The 20,564-nt window shown below is 41.2% G+C and overlaps 1 protein-coding gene across 1 annotated transcript; it reads left to right on the plus strand.

Annotated features, from left to right (window-relative positions):
• The first annotated feature begins 5,288 nt into the window (after positions 1 to 5,288).
• On the plus strand, positions 5,289 to 20,494 carry LOC128711186 (UPF0047 protein YjbQ). Its single transcript, XM_053806050.1, has 4 exons — positions 5,289 to 5,622; positions 19,524 to 19,578; positions 19,790 to 19,871; positions 19,961 to 20,494. The coding sequence occupies exons 1-4, from the start codon at positions 5,460 to 5,462 to the stop codon at positions 20,174 to 20,176; spliced, it is 516 nt and encodes a 171-aa protein (XP_053662025.1). The 5' UTR covers positions 5,289 to 5,459; the 3' UTR covers positions 20,177 to 20,494.
• Positions 20,495 to 20,564: the final 70 nt, after the last annotated feature.

Here is a 20,564-nt window from a genome sequence, read left to right on the forward strand (position 1 = left end):
GCTGGTGATGGATGTATACTGTTTTGTTCGCGGCGTTAGCAATTCTGTAGATCGCACCAACGTTGATCTACCCTAATATATGTGTTGCAATGTTACATTCACCATACGCTGAAATGCATATGCACGTACGAACTTCGCAAGGACGATTATGTCAAAATTTGTGACCGAACCTCCCAGCTTCACCCCCTTCCAGCAGCAAAAAAGTCGAACCGGTTTCGCGCGCACACTCAGCATGGACAAAATATGCTGACTTTTTGTGACGAAGCAAATGTTTATACTTAGCTAACAGATTAGTTTACCGCACGCACGGATTTTGCGATAGATAAGATACAACATTTATGAACTGATTCTGATTTTGAACCAATAAAACGGTAGGTGATTGCGTATGTTTGTGTTTTCTTTTTTGCTGTCATGCACGATGCACCTCACGTTGTCAAATAAAGTGGCGTTTACATCGTGCAGTTCACAGCTTCGAATTGATTTAGGAACCTGTTTGAAAGTGTCTCACAATCGAAAGTGAAAGTACAATATTTTCATTAATTTTATAACGCATTTTATACACTTACCCTTCGTGCTATTGGTCTGTTAAAAGAATCGTCTAAACTGTTCACTGTGCCGTCGTCAGTCAATCTTTTATCCCGGTCTTTCTGGCGGACGCATCCATGTCATCAATTCATCTCAATGTGGGCTTATGTTGGACGGCAATGGCAATGGCGTGCCCCCTATGTTGGACGACCTAAAAGCACCTTTTCCAGCATTTCCTCGTACGGTGCAATTCTATGACGACAATGACGTGACCACGTGACCAGACCACCGGTGTATGACGCGTCTAATTCACTGTAGGATAGTAAGTTCACCATACAGCTCGTAGAGCTGGCCATTGCAGCGACTCCCCAAATTTCTTCCCACAAATAAGGGCCCAAAATGCTTATTAACATCCTCCTCTCGACCGTGGATGAGTGGTTGTTGTTGTTGTTGTTGTTGTTGAGAAGACTTAAAGAGACTCTGATCCTAAAGGTTTTTGTCTCGTTAATCTTCTACCAGAGGTTTTCCACCTCCGGCTCAATCCTCTGGAAAGACGTAAACCAGGGCATATCTAATGATGTGCATATCTAACTTTACAACACTTCTCATAACTGGAACCATTAAGTCTGGAACCTTTATGTTACTGTTGCGATAAAGATTAGGAATCTTTTCGTCCAGAGGGCAGATTATAGTGCTGAATTGATAACTGTAAATTCAAAATGGAAAAATGCCCGAACGATTTTTCAAATGTTCGAACTCATTCGAATTTGCGGTAGAATATCTGTTTGTCTCGCTTTAAAACCCCCTATTTCGCTCTATCATATGTAACAACACTGGGAAAATTGGTACCCATCATGCACTATGGGATTCCGAAATGTTTAGACAGAATGGTAGCGCACAATGACAGCAGTCGTTCAGTCGTTGTCAATAAAAAACACATAAAAAGCCTCTCGATTACATTACGGCATCGCCGACGAAGTTAGTTTGTCAAGTCACGATTGACAACTATTAACATGGTCGGAAAAATAAGAACCCGGAGCAATTCGCAGCGTTAGTGGAAAGTGTAGAAGCTGATTAACTTATTTCTGGTAACTAGCTGTGTACAGAAGAGAGTGGGGAAGCAGGAAACATCTGTGTGTGGGCGCAAGGTTACCGCTAAAGAGATCGCGTGCAAGGATTTCAGGATGTAGCACACGCGCGCCTGATAAAGAAAGGGAGCGCAAATGTGCGGCACAATCGTGTGAAAAAGGAAGCAGAGTGGACTAGCAGCAGCAAAAGAGCGAGAGATGCTACTCACGGCAGGATAACGCGACCGAGATGGGTTTTGTGTCGAAGCCCACGAAAAGGCCCGCCCGTGAATGAGCGAAAAAGAAAGGGCGAAGCGATTCGGATTGCAGCGTTGGTGGGAACTGTAAAGAAGAACAGAGCGCGACAAGCGAAGGAAAAAAAGCGGTGGCTCGAAAAAACGGTTCTGAAATTACATAAAACAGAATTGAGTTCAAATCGGTCGTATATCGTAAAAAAGGTACGTTTTCACGTTCAAGAGTGTCGTCCGGTTGTGTGTTGGGGAGTGTGCGCGTAAGGGTAAGAAAATCTATTACACGCGGTAGTGTCACGGACGAGGTGGTGCGTATGGAGTTTTATTTTCGCAAGCCCAAAAGGAATAACCCATCCTGCATGTCGTCAGAGATAGTTTGATTAGGTGGAATTGTTTAGCAATGTCACCGTGTGTAAGGGTAGGTTGTTGGTCTTAACCACAGTACGATGCAGCAAACGATGGATCTGTGAAGGGAATGTGGAATCGAACGACGAGTGGCTTTTGCATGTGGTGACACCCTGAAAAAGGATTCTTTCGCACAACATTACCGATCGAGGAACGGTAGGCTTAGGAGTCTGCCGGGCTCAATGACAGTCTCGACGCATTGAAGGTGGGAGTCAACTGTGCAAAGAGATAGTGCTGCATGGAAATAAGAGAAATTCGCCTGGAATGGAGGAGTGGAAAAATATCCCTGTGTTTATACTTTGCTGCAGAAATGGATACAATATTCTTCTACAAGATGAAAATCATCTGCATTCCTTTTGCGTGCGTGTGTGTATCTGTGCTCCAGTGCGAGTGTATGCTTGAATGCCTTGAAAGGCTCGGGCGCGGATCAGTGTCAGGATATTTTGTCCGGGGCTCTCAAAACAAGGGGCAATCAAATCAGCATCGGAATTTGTTGCCCCTTTGTTTTGGGGTGTGATGGGGCTTGCAATGAAACAAATGGCCTGTGACAGGTATAAAATGTGTTAAATTTTGGTCGCTAGCCCTGGTGGTGTCTACTACTACCGCAAGCATCTTATGCGTATGATTATGTATGGCTGAAATCCGCCACAATGATTGAAAGGGAAGGAGCTTCGACACGGAATGTATGGTGAATGCTAAAGTGTGAGCGGGCAAGATAACCGGAGCGGAATGGAGCAAGAGGGAGAGTGTTAAAAAAGGGAGATCAAAAGAGCATGTGGATCAGTGTGTTGGTTCCCTAAGAAAAAAATCCAGATAAAACATAGCACGAATGAAAGAGAAACAGTGAAATTGTGCGTGTGTGTGTATGCTGTGGGTGAAAGAAAGAAAAAGAGGGAGAGAAAAAGAAAGAGATACTTAGCCTACTCCTTACAGGAGGAAAAATGTATTACGTTACGGGAAGATCCGCGGAGTAGTTTTCATTTCGTGAGATAAACACTTACGCACCTACAGGGTTTACACGCAGTTCGTTATGATTTCTAAGGACATTCAATACATGGGGAACCCCCGCTGGTTGGTACAAGAATACAAGTATTTTCCATAGAAATCGATACTACTTTTGAATGTAAAACGGTGGACCAGCGGCTCCATAAATATAGTATTAGCATTCCAAATTGAAGGCGTATATTAGATGGCCTTGTGTCTTCATGATGGATATATTTCGTGCATTTCAGCTAATACAAAACACCATAACACGCCTGGCAGCACCTTGAATGTGGGACAAACAGTACGCTTTTCCGGCATATATTGAGAGAATCGAAAGCACGAGTGCTAGCAGGTTGGGTGGCACATAATTTCCTTCTCTGACGTTTCTAGGCATCATCGCTGTACGAATGGTTCTAGAGTTTTTTTTTTGGCCCATTTCTTGCCCGCGGTTTTTCATTTCTACTCGTAGAGGCCCTATCGAATGGCTTCTATAATTATTCGCGCTTTCCCTAAGCCTGGGCCGTTTACAAACTGTAGTTTGTAAAAATCACGCAACGAGTTTCGATAAACAACGTAACGTGCGTGTGCCCGTTCGTATGTCATGTCGTGCGTGACTCCGGACGAATTTACTTACGATACACCGGCAAGCAAAAACTCAACACCACCGTGCCCGGCCTAGCACTCGGAAGTTATTGTTTGAAAACATCGAGGAATTGGTCTTGGTCGAGGTACGGTTGACCTGATCAGCGGCAAAGGTTACAATCACGTGCTGCACAGACATAGATAGGCACACATGTCGGTATTGGCATTGAAGGTGTTGAACGTTTAAAACTAGTGTACCCAGCTGATGCAAGGTTTGGCGAGAGCGAGTGTTCTAAAACCCCACCGAATGGTGACAAAGACCTCTGCGAACTTTGCACCGAAATCATGCATGCTTCGTTCAGCGTTACACTGTTGTCGCAGTGCCTAACCTACTCCGGGATTACATACGATCCGATCCGGTAGTTGTGCTACTCAGCCTATCGACCTCATTGCCGCAACAATGGCGTGTGCTTGTGTGTAAACCCGGAAGCAAGAGGAAATGACGATTTTCGGGAGATAATGTTCCCGTTTTGCATCTCGAAATTGCCACGTGCCTTTCCACGGGAAGTGACGTTTGCCAACTGAAGTAAAATGAATACTTCTGTAGTAAAGAAACTGTCTGAAATAAAGTTTTATGGCGTGCAATAATATAATTCGTTTCACTTTTCTCTTTGCTCAATCAGGTGAATTCGCCCCGAGGTGTGTGATGTTTGTTGGTGAGTGAAGTGGGCAACAAGAAGGCAACCCTCTAGCACAGAATGTGCTGCAGTCAGTGAGCATTCGCGAGACGTGTGGTGGATCGAAGAAAGATCTGTGAGATGTAAAGCACACGCATTTGTGCGCTAGTGGTTTTGTGGTTCAGCTCTTAAAACATACAAGGCAACAACAGCACACGGAGCCCGAAACCCTCACCCGGCTTCGGTTTCTTTTTCCTGTGCAGCAACCCTTCCTGCTAACCATCATCCTTTTGCTATCAGTTATTGATATCAGCATCTGCGCGAGGTACGTTGCCTGCCTGCCTTGCCGACGTAGCCATACCCAAAAGTGTGCGCTGAAGGTTACCATTCCGTGTTCTGTGTGTGCGTGCGTGCGTGTGTGTGATTGTTACATACTAGTGTATGTGTGTGTATTATAGGTTGGTCGGGTAGTTGCCATTTCCTGCTTCAAAACGGATCATCCTCGCAAACGGGGCAGCCCTCCTTCATCGGTCACCGACGAGTCCTCGTCCTCGTTACTCTTGTCAGCGTCTGCCGGGGGCCGTGGGGGAGGAGGTGGTAGTGGAGGAGGAGCTGGTGGTGGAGGTGGCGGAAGTGGGGCTGCAGGTAAAGCAAGTGGCAGTGGTGCCGGTGCATCGAGTGGTGCAGGAGCGGCAATTGCAGTAGGTGGTGCCAGGGGAAAGGGCAGAAAGGGCAGTGTAGTCGCTGGTGGTGGTGGTGGTGGCGGCGGTGCCGGAGGTGGTGCTGGTGGTGGAAGTGTTGGTGGCGGTGACGCAGATCGGAGCAGTGGTGGCGGTAGTTCGGCGGCCAGTCATCGGCATCAATCCGGATACCCTCGTCATCTGCAGCAAACGTCAACGGCGGGCATAAACCCGACAACGGCAACGACCACGACTACGACGGGCTCATCATATGAGAAGACCAATAACATGGCTTCATCAAATCACCGCGGTATACAGATTGGTTCCGCCTGGTTTCAACGCAAGATCAACCTTCGGCCACAACACCGTGGCATTCATCTGGTGACGGAGGAGATCCTACGGCAGATGCCAGAGCTGGGTCAATTTTCTGTCGGATTATGTCACGTTCAAAGTAAGTATGTGCGCTGCAATAAACCTCTGCTATCGTGGGGTTGGTATAATTGTGTCCAGGAACCGATATAATGCGTTTTTATCGAACATCGCGGGTTGTTGAAGCATCGCAGATAACAGAACATTGCATTTGCAATGAGGTTGTGAGGGATTCAGGTAATATTTAGAGTACGTCGTACGTTGTACATCAAATTAGTTTTTGATTGGAAAACATAGTGCATCTAACGCTGATCGAGCTTATAGTTTATCTCTGCCTAACAAACAATTAAATCTCTCGAAGCAAGAAAGCTTGATTAATTTGTTCCGCAGGGTGGCAATCTGCAAATGATCTACTAAGCATAAGATCAGTAAACTTAAGCTCTTTTTGTATTAGTCATATATTTATTTGAATAGCACTACCCTTCATGAATGCCACCCAGTTTGGGTTATCTTACATTTGTCAAATTAGCAAGATAGTTTGAAGGTATTTTCATTAATGATAAAATTGCATTAACTTTTACCAACTTATGGTAATGATTTTTTTTTTTTTTTGCAAGCTATACTACAGAACAGATATGTAAAAGTCTTGCAACGACTACCTTTAGGATTGTCTAACTAAAAACTAAAAACAAAATATTAAGATGAAGCGAATCGGTCAATATGGCCCGGTAGTTCTATTGCTAATGGAAGATATACAGTCAGTGAGCATGTGGTGAAAACAGCGATGTTTTTATTATATTCAGCCGAAGTTTGAGGGTAACAGGAATAGTTTTGGGAATTCCAGAGCTATTACGTGATCGTTGAATTTCAAACCGATAATTAACGATGTTACAACCTATTGAGTACGCTCATCCCTTTTCAAAAACGTGTATCTTCAACATTTGCTTTTGCTGCAACATGCTTTTGCTGAACGCAATGTTTTACAAATCAGTTTCCATTGTTCCTGGAAGAACTATGAAGTGACGTTCTTTACGTTTGCATTTGCTACTAATTGTATTTCGTTTTTAATTAGTTTTGGTTTTGTTTTATTGGCAAGACTACTACTTACTGCTGACTGTTTACAATCCAAAAACCGATTTCCATGTACGTTCTTAATTTAGTAATAGCTGATAGCCCTCCCACCATCACGAGTGACCGTAACTAAATGGCCGTTTGAAAAGTCGTAACATTGATGAAACTTGGACTTAATATGGAATAGTAGGAAGCTGCTCTGGTAGGAATATCATCGGAGAACCAAACGTTAATGAACATTTGATGTTTGTTAAATGTTTTAGTATTGGAATTTGTTTTTTTTTTTCTTTGAGCTAATCCTCTGCTACGGCTAAGGAATCTTGCTTCCTTCTTGGACCTTCCTTAGTGACTCCTCAGGTTTGAACATCACATGCCTAACTACCTCTAGTTGGTATAGGATCGACAGTAAGGGAACATACGACAATAACATCGAAGGTTATTAAATTATTAAATCTTTTCCTTCTTGGCGTCACGACCTACTTGCTCTGGCCTGCCATTTCTGAGTTGCTAGAATTATTTTACCACATAGCCGGATAGTCAGTCCTTTGCTACGTAACAACGGTCCCGATAGAATTGTGTACCAGTCCTATCGTGTGGACACAAAACTGATCCCTTGTGTCATGCTTTACGTCAAAATGCCGTGTCCTTTACGAATATGTACATAATGATACAGCCCGATACCTGGATTATTTGACTGATACAGGCTTAAAGCTTAAGCTTTCTAACTTGTATGATCTGCCCCAATGTTGGTTTGCTGTTTGTTCACATGTAAGCGACTACTCCAATGGCAAAATTCATTGTCATTTTTTTGGGTTGCAACTGGCAATGAAAAGTGACCATTTTATGATGAACCAAGCCGAATATTCATGATAAAAAGATCATGCAGTATGTTTGAAGAAAGGTGTGATCTTTTATGTGTTGCTATAACCAAACGAAATGATCACAGGGGAGGTCTACGGCCGATAATTGATTGACAATTGCCCCGGACATTGCCCCTTTCGGATTATAATCTGTTCCGGTCCATGGCTCATGATCTGCCAGGCTAGGAATTTATCAATTACAATGAAGTCCAAAAAAGGATCGATTCATAGAGATCGGTCAACGAGCCGTGTTTTTAGTGACCGAATCCGAAACTTACCTGTAAGATGGGAATAGAGATTGATGAAACATGTTTTAAACTGTGAGTAAATAACCAATTTTTCACAAAAACAAAAAAATTAAAACGATATCATCACAACAACATCAAGAAGGCAGAAAAGGTAGGCCAAAATAGATCCACAGTATGCAGTGCCCAAAAGAAGACGAAGAAGATGTACACAAAAATATGATGTTTTTTTCCTTACTTTCAATTAAGTGTTATTTTTCAATACAAATGCGCTATCTCGTTATTAGTAATAATTTTGCATTGAATGGTGCTGTATCTTTATCGTAAGCTGGACTGGGCATGGTATTTCATGTGCATATTTTATGCAGATCGTGCTTCATTAGGCATTTTTAAGTGTAAGTTATGTTACGAAGAAACGATGTGGGCTACATTTATCTCCTCTCCCGTTAACTACATTGCACTCAATCAGTGCATCTTCAGAATTCGTCTGCTAAGCAACGGTTCATTGGTAGTGCATCGCGAGACTGAACGAAATCGCGGCTTAAGCGTCACTCTCTCTCTCCTCTTCTTTTCGGTTGAGTGCGGCTCAATCCCTTCCCCTTCGATAATGATACGGCACTTATCGTGTGCTGGTACGTAGCAGGATATGGCTAATTGCAAAATGTGCTGATAATTAAAACCGATAAACAGCAAACTATTTGAAATATGTCTTGATTACTTATTTAGCCCCTCTCTCTCAGCCGTTTTTGTCGAAGTCGAGGTGCTGAAGGTAGACGTTTCGAATGCTTTTCTTACCACGACGAACCGTACTTCTTACAAAGCAAAGGAAATCGTTTTTCACTCGGACCCCAGACACAGTGCCCACATTGAGACGAACGTACGTGGGACTTGCCACCGTAAAGTGTATGGCACCTTTTCAATGCTTCGTTACGTTTGCACCCGTTTCGGACTGCACTTTGTTACATTGACCATGCCTCCCATCTGCGGGAAAAAGGGCTGTGTGTGGTTTTTTTTTTTTTTGCCGGACAGATTGCCAGTAGTCATTCGTATCCCCGATTCAAACGGTGATAGGTTTAATGGTTGACATTTCCTTGAACCGTCTCCGGGCTGGTTGGCACGGAACGGTTTCGGTTGCGTGACCGAGTGTCATCGTCATTTCTGCCCGACACTGCTGTTCCGTGCGGTTGCCCGAAGACGCGCATCCGCAACCCCGCTGGTGAGCTAATTTTGAATTATTTACCGACTTTTTGCGGTGTACGCTTAACGAGGAGAGTGATGAAGCAACTTGCAATGGTAAAATGAATGTAGGCAACGAAAGTGCAAACGCAGCTCTTATCGCTTAACGACTGCAAGTGGGCGACCGTACAATTTATGTGGTGAGGTATTGCATTTGATTGATTTTATTCATCTGATTGATTGAGCTTAGCATCAATGTAAGAAGTGCCTATATTGTGTGATATTCGGTGTACTATTGGGACATTTAGAATCATTATTTCTATTTCTATTATATTTTCAAACTAAAAGGATCTTATTTTGAATTTTATCCAATTTTGCATTACGAACGTTAAGAATGTCACTATTAGTTAGTGTTCAGTTTGCATTGACTGGCAACTAGGATACTATCCTGAGCTTATTGCTAATTTTCCGGGGCGTTCCGGTGGTGTATTAGTAGCTTCGCCGGTCTCCACACGACTGGACCGATCGAAAATCCCTTCCGGAGCAATTCCCCAGACGCAGGACTATTCAGTTACGGATAAATAAGGTCAAATTATGGCAGCAATGGCATGGTTAGTCCTCTTGAAGTTTTTGGACCGATAAAGAAGAATTTTTAAATCTTGCTACAGTAAATAGCACAACTTTACAAACGTTGTTCAAAATGAGAAATATAAAAATATCTACTATATGAGGTTCGCCTCTTAGTAACGGTCGTTTTTTAATCGATTGGACCGACCAAAATTACTTCTCTCTATTTACCTATCCAAAACAGCCTAAATTGATCATATGGGATCATATATCATATGGTTTATTTACCATAACAAACTCCATTAACACATTTACTGTTTACTTATATCGTCAATTAGAGTGATTTCGTATCTACCTATCGATAAATGCAGAAAATCTTACGTTTAAAGTGAACCAAACTGTATCTTATGCTTATCAACAATGAGTAAACACTGCGCTGTATGGTACAAAGATTCGATAGTTTTTAGATGAGTCGGTCGGTATAAGCTACTATGAGTTGAAATCTGTCCAAATTAGCATTGGAGAATGCTTTCGAACCCAATTAATGACATTGAGTCGAACACTGCGCGATAAACGGCAGACTTAGTATAGCATAGGAATTTGACATAAGAACACTCGCCCTATATACGGCTCCCTACGGCCTATCGCCCAAACGAGAACACCCGCCCTTTTGATGCCATACGGGCCAAAAACCTGTATGAAAATGGTATGATGGAAAATATTACCGTTTCGCTGCTGTATTCTCTAGATATTACACCATCATAAAATCGTCTGTTCCGTTTGATTGCACGTGGTCTGGCTGACCAGCAGTTCGAGTAATACGAAAAGAACGGAAGATGGCTTGATTCTTGGATGGTTTTAAAAGATTACGACAAAATTTTACAAGTTATTTGGCAGCATGTTGGCTAAACCAGTTAAAGTGATGTGCAATATTTGTAGTTATATAATATTTCAACAAAATTTTCCTTAAACCTGATAAATCTTTCAAAAGCTGATATAAATACACGTTACTTACTACTACGGTAAAATACTACTCGCTACCAGCCAAATGAGTTGCAAAGTGAATTACAATACACAAGAGCTACGGGCTTGACAGGTGCATTATAAGAAAATATCGGAGAAAATGGTACGCGTGTGTGTCCGAAGCGAGATTCACATATAATAGTTTGTGTATTTTCAATACCCGGAATTTCTCCACGTTTGAAAGCATATAGGATTGGTGCTGTTGCTTGGTGACACGTAGGCGACACATGAATAAAAAATATTCCGCAGATATAAATCTAAATTATGAGAAGGAAAATGTGTGCGGTCTTTGAAATTGTGAAATGATGCTGTGCTAGGAGGAAAACTGCCTTTGGCTCGGGTTGTTGCTTTCGGGTGGAAGAGAGGGTTTGCCACATCTGGGTATGCTTCTTTTACTTTTATTTTTTTGTTTTATAAAATACCATCCAGAGGAAGAAGCAACTAAATTCCTCGATGAAACTCTCGATCACTTCAGATTGTGAGGAACCGCTTTGGTGGAGGTGTATAAGGCCGATCATGCAATTAGCAGAAACGATATGCTGTGATAATCTGGCTTTCTTATGCTTATTTATTTGCATATAATTTATTGTGCACTAAATAAATCTTAGCTAACTAAAGTAGAGATTACAGATGCCGTCATAGTTTGGAATGAAGTGCTTTAAGCGAAATACTTTTATATTACGACACATGTATGCAAGATACTCCGGAATCGATCGGCCTACAAACGCTTGGGCGCGTACTTTATTTTGGCCATGTGTACGTACATTTTTCATACATCAATAATAACGTCCAATTTCCGTCGCTCTCTCTCTCTCGCGCGCGCGCTATCTCTCTCTCTCTCTCTTTTTCGCACTGCCGGGTTTGTGTTATCCTTCAAAATGGGTAAGCCAAGCCTCGAAACGCTCTAATTCAGGACACAATATCGACCACTCAACATAGCGCGCGTACGGTCGGATATGTGCAGGCGATGCGAGAGAGTTGGTGGAAATGAAATAGTGCTTTTGGCAGTGAATATTGTTATTGAATAATACCCTTCCTGTATCAAGCAAGGTTCCGTAGTGGTGTGGATATGCCTGATGCCAACTAGTGCTGCAGGTGGTGCCCGCGCTGGAAGCTTATCTTTAATTAACAAAAAAGCAAAGAAAGAAAAGCTACTGTGCCAGTGGCCATGCCCAGATGTGTTTAACCCTAACTGCGTTAATGTGTATTTTGTTTCAATCAAATGTCATCATTTTCCAAATATACACCCTTTCATGGACCACGTTCATAGGAACGCGTAATTAAATTCTGTCAGAGCATTTGTCTTCGTTTTTGGGTATTCTTTTTGCCGCAATTGCCACTAGCCAGTAGAAGCATACCAAACGACTCGAAGCGTGACTGACCGCATGGAAAATGTTCGCTCCCAGTGGAAATGGGCTGGGAAACACAAGGCATGGTGCTAGTTTGTGCCAATCACGAAAGGAGTTGTAATGGTGCAGTATCGGCGGAGCGGGCAGCTTCAATAGGTCGTTCCCATTTATGCTGCAGGATGCTACCGGGTCATCGCTAATGCGAGGAAATGCCGAACGCGGTCAGATAGCACGGGGAACTGGTAAAATTTCGTGTCCATGACCTGACTAAAGCAATCGGTAGCGGTGTACAGTAGGTTGCCTTGTGCTTTCTGGTTCTATGTGTATATGTTTGTAGTTTCACTCTCATGCATCGGTTGTTTACGCTACGTTGTGCTGTAATGATGTTGCACACCGTGAGCGTGCCGAAGACTGTATTGGCGTATTTCTAGCGAGAATACCGCTGCGGGAAGATGACTTCAGCTCTCATTTGAGAGGAGAACGTTTCCCATCCTAGGTGTGTTTGCATTTTCTGCTCTCGCCTTTTCCACGTCGGGAAACTGTGGTAAGCGCTGCTGGTTGGAACACATTTTGTGCGTGAAGCCCGTTTGTTTTGCGACTCGGGCACAATATCGAAGCTACTCAATTAACTCAATCGGCGCTTGCATGCTGGGCCGGGTAAATCATTTCAAGCTGCTGCTGTTGCTGCAGCACAAGCTTAACGTGCGGATAGTGTGTTTCGTAAATCTCCATGATGTTGTTATCCAATAACATCCTGTCACGGAATGCTTCAATTAGTTCCCCGGTGTGATCATAGAGCACCCGGAGAAATGTGTGGCCCCATCATGTGCAGGATGGTTGCTTGCATGCCAGAATGAGATACTACTTCACGGTGTGAAGATGACCGAACGCGCAGGAGAATCCGAGAGTTGCGTTGAGAAAAGTGTCGGCGTATGAAAGACAATGAGAGGAAATTTGTAATTTTATGTATGCTGAGCTGAGAGAAGAGTTACCCACACCTCACAGAGAAGTAGAGTATGCTAAAACTCTTGCGACAGAGAAAGTATGTAATAATGGTACGTAAAAAAGAGATAGATTAAATCTGGGGAAGAAATATATCCCATTTTGGGGCTCCTTTTTAGCAAAAGTCTGTGCCCATTAGCCGCACATTCAGCACAGGATGTTCAGAATGGATTCGAAAGATTTTAGACAATCCGCTGCTCGGTACAATTCTACGTAGTGGTGAGTAATTTTTGATATGCCACGAACGCTTACTCTTATCAACGCTTGGTCGTATCTTATAGCGATCAGTTTTATCATAATCTTCGATGATAATCTTTGTATGATTACCAATATACAGTATTACACATAACTATTTGCCTAAAGAGATGTGACATTTATTTAAAATACAAGTTCTAAGTATGATTTTCAACTCCATTTTTTTTTGTACACCATTGCTACGTTTCATTTATGTATGTATAACCACTTGCCAAACAATGCGTGCGTTTGGTTGAAAAGAGTTTATTTGATTGTAAGCGTGCGAGCACCAGCGGGTTTGCGCGATGCACAACGCCTGCACATTACAGAATATGCTTTCATGTCGCAGTAAACCGCACATCCATGACACTACCGGCAGGTGGCCACTTCCGCCGGGAGGAAGTAGTGTATTTTCCTGCCCATGAGTACAGGCGACAGGCGAAATGCGTACACAATGCAAAGCGACACGGAGGGGTACTGCTTCTTGCCTGCAAGTTTCGCGGAAGAATCTCGCTGTTGGTTTAAAGCAAAATAGTATCCCTTTTGTGATGCGGAAAGTTTGCCTAGGTAGCGTGCAGGCATTCGTAGAATGTAAAGAACCATGAATGAATGAATGAAGGGAAAGCCCTTGCAACGTAACTAGAAGAAGGCGCCACAAAGCAGCGAGCCTGGGACGTAGAATCGACACTGGGGCATCCTTGCGGATGTGGAATTTCCCGCTTCCCGTGGGTTCCTGCTATCCACGCAATTAACCACGCAAATGCCTTTAAGTGTGTGTGCACGTGTTGGTCAAGTGAAACAAGTGTGTTGTAAACAACTTCCTTTCCTCCGTACATTGTCGTTTGGTACATTTACAGCGTTGTTGTCTTTAATGCAATGCACCGTGCTGCACTGCGAAACAGCAGCCACAAGGTATAAGAGTATTTTTTTCATCGACAACTCGTAATCGTATTTTTTCGTTGTTTAATAACACTTTTTTCAAATAGTTTAACGTTTCAAAAAAGATTGGTGGTGTATCAGAAAACGCACTTACTTATTAAATCATCCATGAAAGCAATTTCGAATAATGACAAATTGATGCGAAAAGTAACAATGAATGCGATATTTATGTATTGATTTTCATTAATTGAAGAGTGTTATTTATTTTATTATCTATTGTTGTGTTGATTTAAACTATATAAAACCATAATAAAATTTTTGGCATTGTAAGAAAGATACATTGTGTAGCGTTATATGCGTAATCATATTCACTGTTGATGTTGAACTATTTCTATTTACCTCAGATATGATTAGTATTGCCTTTCGCAAAAAGTTAACATAAACTAAATAATTTTTATACAAAAATGTAGATTTTCAAATAATCTGACAGCACCTACTCTTTGGTGACGGGTTATTTGAGCCTTTAGCTGAATATGGCTTCCAGTTTATAGCAACAATTGACATCTAATAAATACGACAATAATTTTTAAAGCATCATCATTCAATCTTCATCATCATGCTAAAACTAATTTTATATTTATGCTAACTGTAAAACAAAGGGTTATGCACCCTACCAAGATCGTTTCAAGTTTCAGATCATGAAGAAGTGATACATCCTTTTTTTTGTATAGATAAGATTTTCTGAGATTTGTTCCCAGGGCTGGACGAATGTGTTATTTCCTATTTTATATTTCATACAGTAACTTATGCTAGAGGGGGGGATTTTGAACTTTGACACCTTTGTTAGTTTATACCGCAATTTTCATTCTCGTTAGAAATACTAGGCCAAGATAAACGGCCCGGACGTTCTTCCAATAAGTAAAAAAAAAAGAAATACTAGACCATAATAATTTTGAAGATCATTTATATTTGGGCAATATAATTCAAGAAAAACTTTATAAAATGAATAGCCTCAAGGCGCAAAAGATTTATATTTACTGATATATTTATCACAAGTTCAGCTTGGTATTGTGTAAATTAACACCAGTTCTCACTTGAGGTCTGTTAACTGGAAGATTTTTTTCGAAAATTGGTGAAATAACCCCTCGTATTTTATGAACCAGCATCCAGCCTTTGAAGTAAAGGTAATAACCAATTCTTAATATGATGCAGACATCTATAGAAACCCCGGTGATGAGGGCCGCACAAACAAACGTGGGAGGAAAAACAAACAGCCGTGCAAAGGAAATAATTTTTAAAGTTGCTGTGAGTCAAGAAAAAACATCATCACCAATTCATTCAGAATCGCAACTTCCGGTGACAAGACGTGTAACACAAATTCTGTCAACCAATGGAAACTTGAAATGGCGCAAAAGGCTCAGCAAACGTAACTCGACAGAGCGACCTTAAGAAAATCGGTTCGATAAGGAGCAGAACGCTTTAAAATATTTGATGTTGGCCATCAAATCATCACCTATGGCTGTAATTCGTTACAATGGCTCGTATACTCATAACTAAAATGTTTTAAATGCGTTTGAATTTATTTTTGAGTTGAAATATAATAATAAATGTATTCTAAGCTTCAGTGGTGCTATTTTGCTTTTGCACATTTTTTCATGAATTATTTGGCTTAAATGAGCGCAACATGCGTTTATAATGAGTAAAAAAAGCGTGACACAGATTTTACTACTATTCCGAACTTAAATTTAATTATTGGTTTTAATTTAATTTCAGCAATATTACCAAAAAAAATCATAGCAGAGAAATTCTTAGTTTACGCAACATAGTATAGCATAGCAACATTTTGCGATGTATTAAATATCATCAAATAGTGTTTAGTCAAAAAATAATTCTCCAATGTTTCCCGGTGGTGTATTTGGTGGCGACACCGGTCTGACACGACAGGACCCGTCCAAAATCCTTTCCGGACCGTTCCCCCAAAGCAAGGACTGACTGTCCAGCTACGTGGTACAATATGTCGATACGGCCTAGCCGTTCTAATAAAGAACAAAATAGTTTTCTTCCATTATCGCTGCCACTCGACCACTCGAGGCATTTATTGTGAAGCTCCATCACAAGAATCTAACTCTTGTTGCTTATGACACAATACATAATCTATAGTACGAGTGCATGGGTGCATCATGCTTTCCAATTGATGTCTGTTAGTTGAAACATGTGCAGGCTCGCACCAGGCTATGGAAATTAACGCTTTATAGGATGTACAAAACATGCATGCAATTTTGTTTTATTTTCTGAATGCAAAGGTAACCGTGCAAAATGGTGCTGGGTGACCGGAAAACTCGAGCAACATAATGAAAATGCCTTTTGGTAGCACATCATCATCATCATCGATTTGATATGTTCAGCAAGTATTGCTGCTGTAGGTTAGTGCAATGAACAATAGCTTCGAGTACAATGAATCATTTGGAACAATGAAACATTAGTGGAGCATGCAAATAGCAACTGAGGAAAATAAATAAATTGCAGCAAGAAAATAGCATACCATACATCGTGTATTAGGCTATATGAAAATGTTTAAATGGCTACATAGACTTCATTTCAATGCTCAATATCTTTCGATACTGATGTTTGAAAATCAGCTTGGGAAACAGTACTATTGCTAAGAAGTTATGCATACATTAACTGGCAAGATCAATGATGTACCAAAGGGGGTATTTTCCATTTTAGATATTTCCCATTTTTTTATTAGTGAATCATATCGATCTTCAGCCAATCTGCCTTTCCTAACTTTCACAAAAATGTGAACAGATTTTAAATTAGCTGCACAATAATTTAAATACTCACATCACCAAAACTGCACAGGGTGTTCAATAAGTTATAATACTCATTTTCATCATTAAGTATGCATCATGTACTGATTCTGTATTGGTAATGATGATCTACGCATAAACATTTAAGGTTGTGCATTATTTTGACATTCTATCAATTGTTGTTCTTTCGGAGGAACCTACTCAACGAGCAGTGTGTAGATTTTCCTCTTTAGGCACGCTGATCAAGAGTTTGTATTTTGAACTAGAAACTTTTCGTGCTGCAGCAGCCATTATTATGTACAATCTGACCAGGTGTAGACTCCACCTAGGGTCAGCATTCCTGATTCCAATTTGAAGATACCTCGCTCGTCAAATGTATCGTCCTTGATGGTTTCGGTATTATGGTATTAAAATGATGAAATCCCTGTGTTCTTTGCAAAAAAACACTAAATTCAACACGACGTACTGTATCACCTAGTTTATGGAATAGGCCGTGGCCTCCTGTTTTCCGAGACCTCTGCAAGAACGAGCGCCACAGAACCGGGTGTTTCACGGGGTGTTTTTAATGAGTACGAAGTATTTCAGCAGGACAGTGCACCAGCCCATACGGCAATTTGATTCTATCTTCGTTTTTAACGATTTAACCGATTTCCTGGGCAAAACTTGAAGATGATCAGATCTCCGGCTTATTATAGCTTCCGATATCTTACTTACTTACTCATTACGCACCTGCAACCGCTCCACCAAGACCACTTTAGTTTGGTGAAGGTGTCCTCTCTCTCTCTCTCGCTGTCTTGGCCTGCTGCAGGAGTCCTCTAAACCGCTTACGGTCGAGCGACTCCGTCTGTCCATTATCCTTTCTGGCGGACGCATCAACTCCATCACTCCATCTCAGGTTGGACTTAATACGCCTCCTCTGTCCACGTGGACGACCTAAAAGGACTTTACGGGCTGGGTCGTCCGGTGTCATTTTCATGACGTGATCAGCCCACTGGAGCCTGGAAAGTCTAATCCACAGTACGACAGTAAGCTCGCCGTACAGCTCATAGAGCTCGTCATTGTAGCGGCTCCTCCTTTGTCCTTCCACACATACGGGGCCAAAAATCCTTCTGAGCATCTTCCTCTCGAACGCGGCTAAGAAGGTTTCGTCAGTTTTGGACAGTGTATCAGAGGCGTATGTGAGTTCTTAAACTATATAGGTTCTTTATAGTCCCAGCTTCGTTCAGAGTCTAAAATCAGAGCCCCCTAAAAGGACTTCACGCAATGGGACGTACGGTATTATTCTAATGACATGACCAACCCATAGAAACCTGGAGAGTCTAACTCATTGTGCAGTAGTGAGTTCATCGTACAATTCGTCGAGCTTGTCATTGGACGAATTCTGTTCCACATACAGGAACAAAAAAATCTTCTAAGCCACTTTCTTTTGGACGAATTTTGGACAATGTCCATGTCTCAGAGGTATTTCTCAACATTTATAACGTTGACGGTGCTGATCTTTGACGCAAGACAGGTGAAATTTGAATACTAACATTGCAGCGTTGTGTTATCATTGCATGGCATTGGTCAATATCTTTAACACGTATCACGTATGTAACAGCACATTCTGGAAAGATAAATTTATGGTGACAATATAATTTACTTTAAAGCTAGCCTTAATCCAAACAGAAAGTGCTAAAATGATCATTTTGGTAAACTTATGGGGAATTGTAGCAATTTTCAATAAAAAGACGAGACCAAAATCAGACAGCTTGCATCAGTCTTTCATGTTTGAAGTCAGGTACTTAAGGGAATTGGTTGTAGTTTCATGCTAATGGGAATACGTATCGAATCGGTCAATTTGGGCCACCATATATGGTACCGGTATAGTAATAACATCTAGAATTTGCAAAACACTCAATTAGTTGATTGTTAGTGGAAGTATGTGTGAACAGAAGTACGGCACTAAACCAAAGCGCCCGGTTTGAAATTGACACAACATGATTAGTGCGCAATTTGAAGGTTTTTGCATGGTATTCGTATGCTAATCTATTAATCGTCATGAACAGTGCATCAGGACAAAACGTACATACACACGCGATGTTGCAAAAATAGGCCAGATGATGACATGCAAGGAAAGTTCCTTGCCGGTCGCTCACGATATATTTCGCCGTAAAGTAAAACCTACGCCGGAAGTCTTGTGGTGTTGCACAATAAATTTTTAGGATTACAGCCAACACCGAAACCGATCACGACACTAGAACTTGCTTCCCGTCGTGATTGTTAACTAGATGTTTAATTGTTGCTGACTTTGACCACACATTGAAGTAAACAGAGATAAGATTGCTGTATGCAGTAGTGGTTAGTCGTCGAATAACGGCTAAGCTGTCGTGAAGTCTGTAATGAACCTGGGTTAGTGATAACGTTTTGTGAGTTTTCGTTTCATTTTTTATATTTTGTTTTGTTGTTGATTTTTTACATGCTTTTTAAAATAATCTTAATTTCGTTTTTATAGAAAATTAGACTATTTTGATATGAACTTGTTTTTCTATGTTATTTTTTTGTTAACAACTAAGGTTAGACCTTTTAAGTCAAAGTAAATTAAATTACTGGACGTTACATTTAATTTTTCATCAATTTCAATTTTTGGGAGGTGTAAAGTCCTACTGTTCACAAAAATATTTTACCCATGCATTCATATAGCTTTATTTTCATGAAATTGTTACAATGACTCTCTTCGTTTTCTTCCGTACTAATTAATTAATTTCTTTTTTATTTTATTTTTCAGTCCTGCATACATCCGCCAGTTTAGCATTAAATGAAAGCTGGGATCCAGATGTACGGTAAGTGTAACCATGAAATAGCTACTGCAATGTGTAATATAAGGCAACGATGGTGTAGCAGTTTTAAACAGCGATTATTTGTTCAGTTAAACTTCAATAACATAAAATTTACATTTCCTTTTTTGTATACGCTTCTCTTTATGTTTATATTGCTAGTACTATGGAGCAGGATTCATGATATACATTAATAGCATTAATTTTATATTTTTAGGGATGATATGGAAATGATGTTGAACAAAATAGTGCCCGAAGGCCTACAGTACAGGCATTCATGCGAAGGTCCAGATGATATGGTATATATTTTGTTTTGTTTCTGTCGCGCCCTAATCTAGCCCTCCTTAATAATACCCCGCAATTGTTTGCATCCGTGTTTATTTTGCAGCCTGCTCACGTAAAAGCCTGCTTCCTTGGAAGTTCACTGACAATCCCAATCACCGACGGCAAATTGTCACTCGGTACGTGGCAGGGTGTTTGGCTGTGCGAACATCGGGACCACGCAGGCTCCCGGAAGCTGGTGATAACGCTCTCCGGTTGTCCGCGGGACTCGGCCCGAAGTCCCCTTTCGCCCGTGTCACCAATTGCCTCTACCTCCAGTTAGGGACGGCCGCGCTCTGCCCGCGATAGTCGGTAATCGTGGGTTAGAGCGGCTTTTTGCTGTAAGGTCAACAATTGTGCAACTGCAACAAAAACAACAACAACAACAACAACAGCATCAACAGCAATTTTAACCAAAACAACAACAGCAACCACAACAAGAAATACTACTAATGCTACCAGTAATGCTACTACTACTACTACCATTATTAAACTAAATAATAATGCTACTTACGACACTACTTTTACTACTACAACTACTACTACTATCACTACTTCTAAAACTATAATGGTAACAAATTGTAATGATTGCGAATCTGTTTGAAAGCTGTTGAACGAACATGCAATTCCAGAGCGAAGGTTTAGCGAGCAAAACACTTAACAGCTAACAA

This window comes from Anopheles marshallii, chromosome 3, assembly GCF_943734725.1.
Source record: "Anopheles marshallii chromosome 3, idAnoMarsDA_429_01, whole genome shotgun sequence".
NCBI lineage: Eukaryota > Metazoa > Arthropoda > Insecta > Diptera > Culicidae > Anopheles > Anopheles marshallii.

What these genes read in the sequence shown, in the direction of transcription:
- LOC128711186 (XM_053806050.1), top strand. Translation starts at nt 5,460, where the DNA reads ATGGCTTCATCAAATCACCGCGGTATACAGATTGGTTCCGCCTGGTTT. An exon ending in CGGATTATGTCACGTTCAAA is followed by an intron (nt 5,623 to 19,523) that starts GTAAGTATGTGC and finishes TTTATTTTTCAG; the next exon opens with TCCTGCATACATCCGCCAGT. An exon ending in AGCTGGGATCCAGATGTACG is followed by an intron (nt 19,579 to 19,789) that starts GTAAGTGTAACC and finishes TTATATTTTTAG; the next exon opens with GGATGATATGGAAATGATGT.